Here is a 14,938-nt window from a genome sequence, read left to right on the forward strand (position 1 = left end):
CTGTATTAGAGGCATAATTATACCTAATTATGGAAAACCCATAATTATGGATATACCATCTTTTAGAGTGTACCTTTGTATGTAAAGATAACCAGGTCTCTATATAGAGAATTTATAGATATTAAATCCAATAAACACTTAGTGGCTCCAATAATAGTCCTAATTAGACCCTATGAGTACGTGATATTACCGATGATAAGCCTGTTCATTCAGAATGAACTAGCCAAAAGTTAGCCTTACCTTAGATGGTAGACACAGATAGATTTTTGTAAACAATTCCTAGGAAATAGATCCCTTTTAAGCTCTACTATATGTACAAATAAAATTAAATCTTTAACATATTTTGAATCTTTGTATCACTCTCTTACCAGAAAATTTTAAAAGGTTTATAGGTGTTTACCTTATATGTTTTGTCTAATTATAAAAGCGTAAGATACACTCTTTGTAGAAAATGTAAACAAATAGAATTAAGAAAATAATTACTAGTAATTATACCACTGAAATGTAGAACCGCTGTTACCACTTTGGTAGACATCTTTTCATGTTCCTTTTTTCCTGTGCATATAGTAGATACATAATTAAATTCAGAGTTTGGATCACACTGTACATGAACTGTTTTACTTAATATTTCATTAGTATTTCCCCATATTCTTTGGGAAATATTTTAGTTTCCTATTGCTACTGTAACACATTTCTACTTTGTGTCTTAAAACAGTACGAGTTTATTATCTTAGTATTCTGGAGGTCAGTAGTCCAAAGTCAGTCTCGTGGGGCTAAAGTCAAGGTGGCAGCAGAGCTTCATTCCTTCTGGAGGCTCCAGGGGAGATACTGTTTCCTTCCCTGTTTCAGTTTCCGGAGGCACCTGCATTCCTTGGCTCCTGACCTCTTTCTCTGATTACTTCAGTCTTGTGCATCCATCATCGTATCTACTACTACCAGCTCGGTGGTCCTGCCTCCCTCTTACGAAGACCCTTATCATTGGACCCACGTGGATGGTCCAGGATAATCTCCCCATCTCGAGGTCCTTAGTTTCATTATACCTGCAAACTCCCCTTGGTCATATGAAGTAACATTTATCGGTTCTGGGGCTGGGGACATCTTTTGGGGACCATTAGTCAACTTTCCAAAGGAACATAATTTAGAATTGCTGCATAGCATTCCATAATTATGGCTGAACCATAATTAGTTAGCTAGTTCCCTGTTGTACTTTTCGATGGTCCCTAATCTAGCCCAGTTATAATCCTTGGACATAAGTCATTGTATGCTTTCAGAGTCACACTTACATGGAATGAATTTCTAGGAGAGGTTTTAGAAAAGCAGGGTAGCCTACCTCTTAAAAGTGTGGTCTGTGGAGCTAGACTCCCAAGTTCTCAGACCAGCGTTTCCACTAACTAGCCATGTGGCTCCAGGCAAGGTTCTGAGCTACCTGGGCCTCAGTTTTCTCATCTGAATATGGGGGTAGTAACAGGTTGTTGTGCGAATTAAATGAGTTAATACATGCAAATTACTTAGAATAGTGTCAACCTCTGTAAGTGTTTTTGTTAATACTGGACTTACTACATCCATTTTTAAGGCTTTTAATACATATTGGCAAATTGCCATTCTAAAAGGTTACAAGAATTTTTTTTTTTACATTCACTAGCAACATATGAGATCACTCATTTTATTGGGTTGGTTTTTTTTTTAAGATTAAGAGAAACAGGGTAATTTATTGTTTTTTTGGCATAAGAAATGTCCAAACCTGCAAAGATTTTTCATAAGATTTTATTTGAGGCAAACTGATGACAATTGCCAGGAAGCAAGATCTAAAATGCTCCCTATTGGGTTGAATTCTTAAACATGATTTGTATTTTATACTGAGTGTCAATTTATGTCTGTCAAAATGTTACTTGGTTTTTATAATATAAATTATGGAAACACTGGGGTTAATTTTAACAGAAAGTTATTTCACCATGAATCTTTTCATTTCTCTCAATTCTGTAGAATGTGAAATGTTTTTAATTTCATTTTGACGAGCTGTCCCATCTGACTGGATGTTAGGATGTCATTCTGTGTAATAGTTGATGCGTGTAAATCTCTTTGACGTGGTGTATGGTCCGGTTATGACCCAGTGAGTCTAATATAAGAGGTTTATATGTGTGTTCCTTTCATTACTTTTTAAAATTTAGTACTCCCACCCTTCTCAGTGCATATATATATTGCATATTTTGGAAACAAGTTCAACCTGCCAGAAATGTTCCAAGAACAGTATAAAACTTTTTTTTTTAAATCTGAACCATTTGAAATTAAGTTGCCCATTATCCCCAGATACTTTAGTGGGTATTTCCTGCAAGCAGAGACCTTAGTACATAATGATAGCAAAGCCTTCAAAATCAGGAAATTAGTGTTGACACAGCACTGTTATCTAATCACAGGGAGGCCCCATTCAGGTATTGCCGTTTGTTCCAGGATTGTCCTTACAGCAAAGGGACCCGATTCCGAATCTTGAGTTGCAGTTAGTGGTCATGTCTCTTGAATCTCAGTCTGGAGCTGTATCTCAATCATTCCTTGGCTTTTGTTACCTCTGTACTTAGGAAAATTCTAGGCCAGTTATTTTGAAGACTCCCTTGGTTTGGGTTCTGGTGTTTCCTCGTGACCCGATTCAGGTTGTGCATCTTTGGCAGGAACCCCACGGTGGGTGCCGGGCTCTTCCAGTGCATCTGCTCTGTGGCCCCGTTTCCATGTGTCCCATTGCTGATTAACTTAATGAATTTTCGCACGTAAAGTTACTTTTTTCCCCTTTGTAAATCAGCATTTTGTTGGGAGGCATTCTGAAACTATGTAAATATCTAATTCTTCTTAAAACTTTCAGTTTATTTATATATGTCATTGTGGACTCGTGTTTCCGTTTTACTCAGTGGGTTCGGATCTGTTACTTTCATTATTTATTTTGATATCCAGAATGTCCTAAGCTGGCCTCTGTGCCCCTTTGACACACCCCCATCATTCTTTGAGCACTTCCTCACTTTCTGGCACAAGAAGACGTCCCATACTCATCTGTTCTTACCCTGCCTAGCCTGCAACTAGCTGCTCCAGGGAGCCTGTCTTCTTTTAGTAGAGAATGGTATTTAGCAAACCAGTTCTGCTGTCAGAAAGGGAAATGAAGAAAACAATCCCATTTATAATTGCATCAAAAAACCCCCAAACACCTAGGAATAAGTTTAACGAAGGAGGTAACAAACCTGTACTTGGAAAACTATAAGACACTGAAAAAAGAAATTGAAGAAGATACAAATACGTAAATAGAAGCATATCCTGTGCTCATGGATAGGAAGAATTAACATCATTAAAATGTCCATGCTGCCCAAAGCAATGTATAGATTCAGTGCAATCCTTATCAAAGTACCATTTTTCAAAGAACTAGAACAAATAATCTTAAAATTTATGTGGGACCATAAAAGACCCCAAGTAGCCAGTCTTGAGAAAGAAGAACAAAATTGTGAAAGAAGAACAAAATTGGAGGTACCATGCTACCTGATATCAAACTGTATACTACAAGGCTATAGGAATCAAAATAATGTGGTGCTGGCATAAAAACAGACACATAGATCAATGGAACAGAATAGAGAGCCCAGAAATAAACCCACACCTATATGGTTAATTAATATATGACAAAGGAGGCAAGAATTTACAATGGGGTAAAGACAGTCTATTTCAATAAATGGTGTTGGGAAAACTGGACAGATACATGCAGCAAAATGAAACTGGATCACCTACTTATACCATGTACAAGAATGAACTCAAAATGGATTAAAGACTTACATGTAAGACCCGAAACCACAAAAAATCCTAGAAGAAAACATAGGTAGTAAACTCTCACACATTGCCCTGAGTGATATTTTTTTTCTGATCTATCTCCTCGGGCAGGGGAAACAAACAAAAAATAAATGGGATGATATCAAACTAAAAAGTTTTTGCACAGCAAAGGGAATCATCAACAAAACAAAAAGATAGCCTACTGAATGGGTGAAGATATTCAGCGATGATGTATCTGATAAGGGGTTAATATCCAAAATTTGTAAAGAACTCATACAACTTAACACCAAAAAAAAAATTCAATTAAAAAATGGGCAGAAGATCTGAGTAGACATTTCTCCAAAGTGGATATACACATGGCCAATAGACATGAAAAGATGCTCAATGTCACTAATCATCAGAGAAATGCAAATTAAAACCACTATGAGATACCACCTCACACCTGTCAGGATGGCTGTCATCAATAAATCAACAAACAACAAGTGTTGGCAAGGATGTGGGAAAAAGGGAACCCTTGTGCACTGTTGGTGGGATTGCAAATTGGTGCAGCCACTATGGAAAACGGTTTGGAGATTCCTTAAAGAATTAAAAATAGGACTACCTTATGACCCAGTAGTTCCACTTCTGGTTATTTATCCAAAAAAATCCAAACATTTATTCGAAAAGCTATATGCACCCCTATGTTCATTGCAGCACTGGTTACAATAGCCAAGCTACGGAAGCAACGTACGTGCCCATCAGTAGACAATTGGATAAAGAAATTGTACATTTATACAAGGGAATATTACTCAGCTGTAAAAAAGAATGAAACCTTAACATTTGCAACAATATGGATAGACCTGGAAGGTATTATGTTAAGAAATAAGTCAAATAGAGAAAGCCAAATAACACATGACCTCACTTATATGTGGAATGTAAAGAACAAAATAAACTAACAAACAAAACAGAAACAGACTCACAGATACAGAGAACAAACTGATGGTTGCCAGAGGAGAGAGGGCTTGGGGAGCTGGTTGAAAAAAGTGATGGGATTAAGAAATACAAATCGGTAGTTACCGAATAGTCACCGGGATGTAAAGTACAGCATAGAAAATGTGATCAATAACGTTGCAACTGTGTATAGTGACAAGTGAGTACTAGACTAATCGGCGGGGGGGGGGGGCGGGGGGATCACTGCATAAATTATACAAATGTCTAACCACTATGCTGTACACCTGAAACTAATATAAAATAATACTGAATGTCAACATAAGTGAAAAAAAAAAAAAAAAGAATGCAGGGCTGCCAAGAGCTCTACAGAAGAAGTGAGTAAACTGCCAGAGATAATTCCTGCAGGGAAGGAAAAGGACAGTCTAATGCCTCCGTCCACCCAGAGTTTCAGAGTATTGGCTCCACGTAGTGGAGTCTAATAGAGTCAGCATTACAAGCTTCACAAGGTAGGTCTTTCCCTCAGCGAGATTTCCTCTTTCCAGGTGAAGGGACATGTTTCTGACAGCTTTTCCCAGGCACTCAGGTTTCTAGCCTCAAAATAAAACCGAGGTGGTGGGCCAGGTCTGGCCTTGCAGACCGAGCCAGGGGTCAGGAGAGGGGTGGTCTGGAGAGCCACCCAAGCAAAGCAAGGTGAGTGGGAGACCTGCCTTGACGTTGGAGACCTGTGCTCCAGTCTTGCTCTGCCACCTGCTGGCCTGCTAATCTTGGACTGGACTTTGTGAGCCTCAGTTTCTCACATGAAAAATGGAGATCGTAACTTGCCTTCCACGAGAAAAGAACTAATGCTTTCTGATCTCAGAGCCTATAATCTTAGCCGTACTACTTCACATCAAATATAAACATCAGTGTCCTTTGTCTAAGGTTTGAACTCAGCCCCGACGCTCCAACCCCTCCTCCTATTCCGGATGGAATACTAGAGTTTGGAAGGAATCTAAAATTGTATGTCGCACACCTTGAAGTGTTGGTTGCCTGTTCGGTGTGTGCGTGTACAACTCTGCCATCACGTATCACACAAGATTCTAAGAGTCTGTTTAAGGACCCGCCCCCTCTGCAATCAGACCAGGAGGAGGTCCTTGAGAGGGGCTGGGTCTGGTTTCTCTCTCGGTCCCCAGCACCTGCTGCAAACACAGGTGTCCGCTGGGTGCTTCTTGAGGCCATTGTGAGGAAGGAGCCAACCGCCACCATTTCCCAGAAGCCCTGGTACAGGATGATGATGAAAGAGCACTAACCTTGGAGCTGGCAGCCTCGGGTGGCCATCAGTCCTGCCATAAACTCTCTTTGTGGTCTTGGGAAACTTGCTGACATCTCAGAGCCTCAGTTCCCTGAACTGTGAAGTGGGGGTAATGCCTCTTATTCCTAAGCCCCTTTTAATAAGTGGGCATGGAGCACTGGTAAAATCTGAAAGGGATCTTTCAGAATAAAGGAATTTAACTGGGAAGAACCACTCAGGCTTTACTCTGAGTGTCTCCTTTTGATGGGGATTGTTTCTGGACGAGTTTGTCTAAGTCCTGGCTCTTATTGGGTCATATGAAACAATGGTAACTTTAGTTCTTTGTATAATATGCATTAATTAGAAAATGAAAAGTGTGAAATTAAAAATAAAAAGCCAATGTAACAAACAAACAAAAAACCTGTTCTGGGCAGTAGGTGGACACCCTCCTTTTGGGATGTTACTTTTCAGTAGACAGAGCTAGGAAATGTATGTATGTGTATACACATTCATACAGACAATTACATATATTTATTTCTACATCTGTCTGTGTATACAGTGAAAACTTCACACCAGTACTTTTCAATTTTAGTCTGGTCCTGCATGGTTCAAGATTTTTCCCTTTGTATATCTGTGACTTCATTCTGATGATGAAAAAGCTGCCTCCCATTATCTGTAACGTATTTATTTGATCAAATTGATTTCCCTTTGTCACTGAGGGGTGTCACTGCCTTCACCCCATTCAGGCTGTGACACCCCCACATACACACACCTTCCTCACCCTCACAGACTCCATCACCCCACACGGGGCCACTGTGGCTCCCCCATGCGCCTACCTTGTCCTCAGCTGAATTCTTCAGATAAGGGAAGAAGAAAAGGAAAATTAGAACTCTTTTTAAAAAGGTGTTTTTCTTTTCATGTGTGTATATGTATGTGTCTGGGTTTACATGCTCTGTGCTTATCTTATGCTTGTTGCTATTTACCTGCTTCCCACTAGATGGTGAGCCTGTCTTGGGGCGAATGCTCACCAGGTTTGCATTACATAGTGAGCCCGGAAGGCTCTGTCGTCAACACAGGTGAATAGATGTTTTAGACGTGGGAAAGTGCAGTCTGTGCCTTCAGAGGCCCCGTAGAGGAGCCGGTGGGGACTGGCCTCTTTAAAACGAACAGGCCAGAGGCACAGAGGTCAATAGTAAGTGGCCAGTGTTGCGACGCCAGAGCCCGTGCCTCTAGTCCCGAGGTGGCGGTTTTGTTTTCCATAAAGCATATTTATATTTTGAAGCCCTCTTCTTGGATTGGGAAATCATAGAAACCTCAGTATCTGTTGTCCTAGTTTTTATGCTCTATAGGTCTTGAAAAGAGTGTCTTCTTAGAACCCAGATTTCAGTTCATCTTTAAAATGCATAAGTAGTGCAGCCAGTTCCTCACAAAACCTCATCTCTGTCATTCCCAACCTCGTGCGGTTTTCTACTTGAGTGTGTCTTCCTTCCAGTCCCTGGGGGGTTGGAGACTAGAGCAGGTTGGCCTTCACTGGTATGGCCCTTTTGTGAAGTGGATCAGTGACCTTTAATTACTACGCCAGTGGTCTCTTTCAAGTGACCACCTTTCATTATGGAAAGTCGTTTTCGCTTGTTTGGGGTGGTTATTTTTAAAAATTTTTTATCATCCTGTTTCCTTCTGCCCTGAGCCATGCACTCCCAACTCTAATGCTCCTATATTTCACATGTTGAGAACTCAGCTCCTGCTAGTATTGCCCAAACCAGCTTTCTTGCAGCCTTTCCATCTCAGTTTCAGTTAGGGGCAAACACCGATGGTGTTTGCACAAGAGGCCTTGGTGTGTCCTTGGCTCCTCATTTGCACACATTACACATCTGGTTATCTGCAGATTCTATCCATTCTGCCTTCAGATCTGTAATGTGCCCATCCCATCACCTCTCCTGCCCCACCGTGGCCCTATAAAGCCACCATCTTTAGAGGAGCTTTCCTGTTGGTCCCTGCTCCTGCCTGTTCCCCCTTCCACGCAGAAGCCAGAGCAAGCCAGTTACTGAGCCAGCCAGCCCGTGTCGCTGCTCTGCTTGTGCTTTCCCTTCCCATTCAGAGGGAAAGTGGACACCTGTCTCTGACCCACAAGGATTTCCTCGTCTGCCTCCCATTCAGCTCTCTCTAGTTTTCTGATTGCCCTTCACTCTGCTCCAGCCACACTGGTCTCTTTGCCTTTCCTTACACAAGCCAGGTATAGTTCTTGCCTCGGGGCTTTTGTACTTGCTTCTCCCCAGTGCCTGCTATACTCTTTCTCCAGATGGCTTGGCAGGCTTCCGGCTTCCATCAGAGGCTCACGGGCTTCTGCAGCACTCTGTCTAAAAATTCAGCCCTCCCCCTGACATGTCATGTTCCCCTTCTTTCTTTTTTCCTTCAAAATATAGTACTTGTCACTGGCTAAGAGTACCGTATGTTTTACTTGTCGTGTGTGTGACCTGTCTCCCCACACTAGAAGGTCAGCTCTGTGAGGTCGGAGATTTCTGTTGTATTTTGTTTGCTGCTCTGTTTCTACCGTCAGGAACAATGCCTGGCTCTTCGGAGTTGCTCGGTAAATGAGTCAGATGAGTGAACGAAATTGCTCAGCGGTCCCACAAGGCTGTTTTATCTCTGTGAAGTTCACTCCCATTGGATGGAGAGGGTCTGTATTTCCAGATGTTTGCTGGCCGTTCCGCTCAGACTTCATACCTGCTTGAGCTCCTCATCCCCCATCTTCAGCCTCTCCAGGCTGGCATCTCGTTGCCTCCCTCCTCATGCAGTTGGTCTGCTGAGCCTGTGCACGGCGCGTGTTTTCCTCTTCTGTGATGGAGCTCTGCTCAGAATGCCCTTTTCCTCTCCTTATGTCCCTCCTTCCAGCCCTACCAGCTCCGATTCCGCCAGAGCCAGTGGCCATTCACGTCATCAACAGAAGGCTCCCCTCTACACCCTCAATCCAGTGACCCTGGCACTGTCTGGCAGTTTTCCTGCACCTTGGTTAGCTGCTTGCCGTTATGGTTGGCCTCTGCTGGGTCACACGTGGAGGCCTGTGTCCCTCACTTACTAACAATACGTGTTTCTTCTGCAGTACCTGGTGGCGTCTTAGACTTGGTTAGCACTCTGTAAATTCACGTGATTCAGTGAGTAAATTAAGATAGTGTGTCTTATGATACTGCAGTGTCCTGGTTTCCAAAAGCCTAAAAAGTTTTATTTTTCTATTTTAGAGAGAATGGATTACTTTAGGCATTTTAAATTTAATACCCTCCCCCCACTAACTTTTTCTTTCTGTTTCTCTTTCTTTTAAAGTTAAGTTTCTGCCTCAGTTGTAAGAGAACATCTGCCATTTCTTCTACGTAGGCTGCATTGTAAGTCCGCTGTCTTTACCTGTGTGAATTTTTTTGGAACAGGTTTAATAAAAGTTGATCTGACACATTTCGGTCTAAGATTTGCTCCCTAGGATCACGCACTAATATTTGTGTTATATGTAGTGCGAATATGACATAGATTCTTTCGCTTGAGGCAAAAGAGTTTTAAGAGATTTGTTTATTTCTTTAAAAGGTTGCTTTGAGTGAGAGACCTATTTAAATCTTTTAATTGGAAGCTCATTTAATGTCACATGAGCACTTACCATCAGTGATGAGCTTCAGTCTTCTTTGACCAGTAAAGACTAGAATTAGGTGAGGCACATGCCTCGTGAAGTTCATTCTGTGATACTCCATTGCTGCACGTAGGAAGTATAAACAGAAGAAACTGGGCCTCTCTCCCAGGTGGATTACTACACAGCACGTTGTGTGTGGAGTGGCTTTGGTGTCGCCTGTTCCTCTCCTTTGGTCTTTCTGTTCTGGACTTTGGTTTTCATTTCTTTGTTCTTGTGGTTAGCATTCTCGTTGTTCATTGTGTTGATGCAGAAATAACTTTTAAAATTTCATTTCTATAGGATGAGCTCCGTTTCACCAACCTTAGTCTTTGGTTCTAGAGAAAGGCCTGCTTTTCAGAATCATTTGTTATTACAGCAGTGAAAGTCCTAATTGTTAAACTTTTTCAGAATTCTTTAGACACTCACCCCTTACTTTATCAGTGTTTTCTTGTTTATAGAAGTGCCTATGAATAACCCCAGAAACCACCAATTCCTTGTTCCTCTAAAGCACCAGTTTCTGCTCGAAGACGGGTTTAACAGCTTGGCATTCCCCTCTGGAAAGGGGGCTAACTCTTTTCCTAAACGTTTTCATTTTAGAGACAAGTGGTAATATAAGGATGACTTGTCTGATTCATCTATCTTCCCCTTGCTGGATTATTTACGTTTCTGGTATGATCTATGCAACTGATTTTTCTGGGAATACTACAGCCAACATTGTTTTTTTTGTTTTGTTTTGTTTTGTTTTTTTGTTTTTACTGCTACTATAATTTTCACTGTGAAGAATGATCATTTTTCCTACCACTCAGATATTTTGAAATGTGTTTGTGTCCATGTGTAATTTAACACTCAAATAACATTTTTCTTAGGCAACAGCTTACCTCACGAACTGTCTTCTCATACTATTTCCAGCAAAAAGATGATTTGGTTTTATAACATGTAGTACGTTAAATTCCTTTAAGTTGAGGCATCAGGTAATGTAACATTAATGATAGTAAAAACCCTTCTATGGTCTTTTCATAGAATTGGCAGAAAATATTTCAAAATAAAAAGGTGTAGTTTGAATAATTTTAAAGCACAGTATCTCTTAAAGAAGGTGTTACGTACAAGACTTGAATAGAAATTAGTTTGTTCTTAGGTATTAATTTTACACTAGAGAGTAAGGGTGTATATACCAAGCTTTTGCCTGAAAAATTAGTGAAATTTATGGAGACTTAAAGTGCTGATTGGGGAAATGCCCTGGAGATGAAGAGTTACAAATGATAGGAAAATACAGAATCTGAATTAGAAACAAAGTAAAGGAAAATAAGCAAAAGATCCTGATTCTTCCTTCTGTTTGGCTGCCAGGATTCTCAGGACCAATGTGCGTCATATTCCTGGTTATTTGTTATTCTTAGTTTTCTCATTCATTGTTTCCTTTCTCAGTTTTGAAGCTGCCTTCAAACTTTATTGTTTTCCCTGAAAGAGGTGAGGAGTAACTAAAAGTGAAATAATAAGGTGTTTTCATGGTTGTGTTATGCATTCCTTTTGTCTTATAACTGGAGTATCTTTTTGAGACTCTTATCTAAATTGTGCTGGTAACTACTAAATCCTACCTGGTTCCAGTCAGTGTGCTACTCATGCCTCTGTGCTTGTTTTGTTTTGTAGATTGGCTCACAGAGTGATTGCTCATCCCTGTTGAACTTTGGTTCTGTGGTGCAAATGGAGTGTAGGACTCAGTTGTCTGGACTGGAGTGACAGAAGCCTCATGTCCAAGATGGAGAAGAAACGAAGAAAGAAATGAAAGCCTCTTTTCAGGCCAAACCACAAAAGGCCATGAAATTTAACTTTTATTTACATTGGACAGGACTGTAAAATGGCTGATCAGCAATGTTTCGGCTTTTAGCTGAAACAAAAATTAACTTATAATCAAGGAAGAAAAAAGTGTGATTTGAATTTATGCAATTTTATGACCATATTCACTTATGACCATGAAGCTTGTCAACATCTGGCTGCTCCTGCTAATGGTTTTGCTCTGTGGGAAGAAACATCTGGGTGACAGACTGGAAAAGAGATCTTTTGAAAAGGCCCCGTGCCCTGGCTGTTCCCACCTGACTTTGAAGGTGGAATTCTCTTCAACAGTGGTGGAATATGGTAACGATATTATTTTTTTTTTTTTTTGTAACGATATTATTTTAAATGTTAGGGACTCTCCCCACCCCCATATTTTTGTTTCAAACTTATTTTAAACATTATCTTTTGCCAGCAAATATTTCCCTCCTATTTACAATACATTTCAAATGGAGTGAGTGTATTGCGCTTGGTGTTATCTCTGCTAAAATTTGTGTTCCTAGTGTAGTTAGCTAATATGAAGCAAGGAAATCAACATTCTGAATTGTTTCCCTAAAATCTGAGTCCATGGAACAGATGCCACTGTAGCTAGTGAGGGCGGGGGGCTTGGAGGAATTGGCTGTTACGTTCTGAAGTCCCAGTGACCAGATGTGAATAACTAGCACATGCGTATATAATCTCCACATTTTGTTATTGTTTTCAGTGAAATAAAATTAAGCCTTCACTTCTGTGGATTCCTTTTGCCTATTTGAAAAGCTTAGCATGCACTTTGCTGTACGTTCCAACTTCTGGTGCTATTTGCTTTTGAAAAAATAGCACAAGTATCTGATTTTGAGTGATGTGTCCTGTGATCAGGGGATTCATGCCAATCGTTATAACTTAAAGCTCTGGAAACTGCTGTCCAGAGCATATAAACCAGTCTCTTTGTTTACTGCTCTTGTGGGTTTTAAGATATGTAAGTTTTCTTTTGCCAGCGAAATTTTAGATTAGGTATAATCTTACGTTACATATGTATGTAAATTCTGATTTTTATTTGTGGTCATTGATTTCAGAATATATTGTGGCTTTCAATGGATACTTTACAGCCAAAGCTAGGAATTCATTTATTTCAAGTGCCCTGAAGAGCAGTGAAATAGACAATTGGAGAATTATTCCTCGAAATAATCCATCCAGTGACTACCCTAGTGATTTTGAAGTGATTCAGATAAAAGAAAAACAGAAAGCGGGGCTGCTAACACTTGAAGATCACCCAAACATCAAACGGGTAACACCCCAACGGAAAGTCTTTCGTTCCCTCAAGTATGCTGAGTGTGAGTACTGAGACCTCAGGCTAATCTGTGTCTGTGTGTTTCACTTGGATTTAGAGCGAGAATGTACATATTTACTCATGACAAACTACCCCCCCACCCCTTCCACCCACTTTATTTTGAAAAATTTCAAACTGGCAGAACAGTTGAAAAATAGTACAGTGAATGAATACCTGTGACCTTTCATCTAATTTCATTAGTAGTGAATGTTTTCTTGGCAGGAACTTAAAAACAAAAAAGAGGCATCATGCTCTTCTGGTAGGAAAACAATCAGATTTTACATAGAGGATGAGCGTGAGCTTTGTTTCTGTCGGGAGTGATTTTTCGCCCACGTTGGTCTCCCAGCCTTCAGACTCTGAGGCCCTGCAGCCCCTTCACACTGACATAAAAAACCGTGTCTTTGAGTCTCCTCTTTACTTGAATTTTGCTTCTATCACTGTGTGTTTTCATTTTTTATGGCGTCTTGCAAAACGTCTTTTCCTTGGGTTTCATTTTGTTTGCTCAGAGCTTCTCCCGACCATGCACGATCACACCTTGGCTGGGCTGTGCCAAGCGGGTGTCCGGATGGAAAGAATTTGACGATTGCCTTTTCAGCACGAGGGCTTATTCTTTCCTCCTGCTTTACAACTTGGGCTTGTCAAGATAAAGCCTATCCTCAAAAATGAATTGCATACTTATTACATAATATTTCCCGAAGCATATGGATTACCAAAGGAAAGGTTTTTTGTTTTTTTCCTACTTGTCATAAACTAGGGCAACAAATTGCCGGTTCCCTTATCATTTACTATCATTTCTTTCATCGGAAGGGAAAAAAAATTTTTTTCGCTTTTCTTCCTTTGTCTTATACTAGGCCTGAGAGCCTCTGAGGTTTACAAAACACACAGGGGAAAAGGCTAAGTTGTTTGCATGGTATGACCAGCCAGTTCTGGCGCCAGCTCTCTAACTCAGGTGTCTCACTTCTTCAGAGCTCTTTCTACTAGTCCAGATATTTTGTAGTGCTTTTGCTCTTTAAAAAGCAGTAACCTCAAAGCAATCCAGGAAGATTAAAAACAAATCAAGCCTTGTACTATTAACCAAATATTATATATTATTCCTTATTATTATTATTTTTAATCTTAAAGAGCTCCAGAATATTTTAGGAAATATGGAGATGCCTGATTTTAGCACGGTAATCATAGACCCTCACGGTGGGGCTTCCCTGATGCACTCTCCACCATGGCTGTCTCATGCTATGTTTGACTAAGGAGATAGTTTACTGCCTGATGGGCCCAGTCTCCTGTTACTTGTGACCTTGGATGATAAGCAACTGTTCTCGAAGTCCCAACTTGTCTCATCCAAAGAGTGAAGATAGTATGACCTACCTCATAGGGTTCTTGTAAAGATAAAATGAAATCGTGCCTCTGAAGAGAGCTTAGCCGAGATTTAGGGTGTTGTAAGTAGATGTTAAATTTTAATTATTTCTGTGGCTCTGTGTTTAGAAGGCTTTGCTTCATTTTGGGCTGAAACCTGTCTCACTCTGGATCCCATCCCTGGCTCTGTCCCACAGGCCAAAGATGGAGCTACCCTGTTTTCCACAAGGTGGTACTTAAAAGATTTATTTTGAAGATATCCGTGGTATCCCCCCTTGAGAATTTCTTCTCACCAGGATAATAAAAATCTCTTTATTCAAGTTACTTGTATGACATGTTTTCAAATCCCTTCACCATTTTATTCCTATGACGTGGTTTCAAGTCCCCTTACCATTTTAGTTGCTTTCCTTTGAATATTGTTCAGTTTTTCTAAATTGCTCTTAAACAGTGAAGCCAGAATTAAATTCCGTACTTAAGGTAAAGCAGAACAGATTCCTCCCTTGTCCTATACATTATTCTTCAGTTAGTACCTCCAGTATCCATGCTGTTGACTTAACAACACAGGAAGTTCAGTGTAGAATAATTTCAGGTGGACTGAGCAAATAATTACTTAATGGAATTGACATGACTATATATTGTTCCAGTTCTCTGTACTTTCATGGGTGTAGTCTGGTAAGACTGGAATTAAAATGATGATAATTTGCTTTAGAAACAGAACTTCTGTATCGTTACGGATTTGCTCTTCTTAAAACTGATTTGAAATGCAGTTTTGTCTTCATTATAGCATGGTCTTTGAAAGGTAAAGGGACAG

At 40.3% G+C, this 14,938-nt stretch overlaps 1 protein-coding gene across 2 annotated transcripts in view; it reads left to right on the forward strand.

Moving 5' to 3' along the window:
- The window catches only part of MBTPS1 (membrane bound transcription factor peptidase, site 1), a 54,972-nt gene that overhangs the window by 3,188 nt on the left and 36,846 nt on the right, over window positions 1-14,938 (forward strand). For both annotated transcript variants that reach the window (XM_019743717.3, XM_074314510.2), the window contains exons 2-3: window positions 11,289-11,774; window positions 12,524-12,781. In XM_019743717.3, the coding sequence (XP_019599276.1) occupies window positions 11,606-11,774; window positions 12,524-12,781 (427 nt within the window). In that variant the 5' untranslated portion in view covers window positions 11,289-11,605. The remainder of the gene's footprint in view (window positions 1-11,288; window positions 11,775-12,523; window positions 12,782-14,938) is intronic.

Source organism: Rhinolophus sinicus, chromosome 8 (assembly GCF_057876585.1).
Source record: "Rhinolophus sinicus isolate RSI-liver-muscle chromosome 8, RSI-T2T, whole genome shotgun sequence".
Classification (NCBI taxonomy): Eukaryota; Metazoa; Chordata; class Mammalia; order Chiroptera; family Rhinolophidae; genus Rhinolophus; species Rhinolophus sinicus.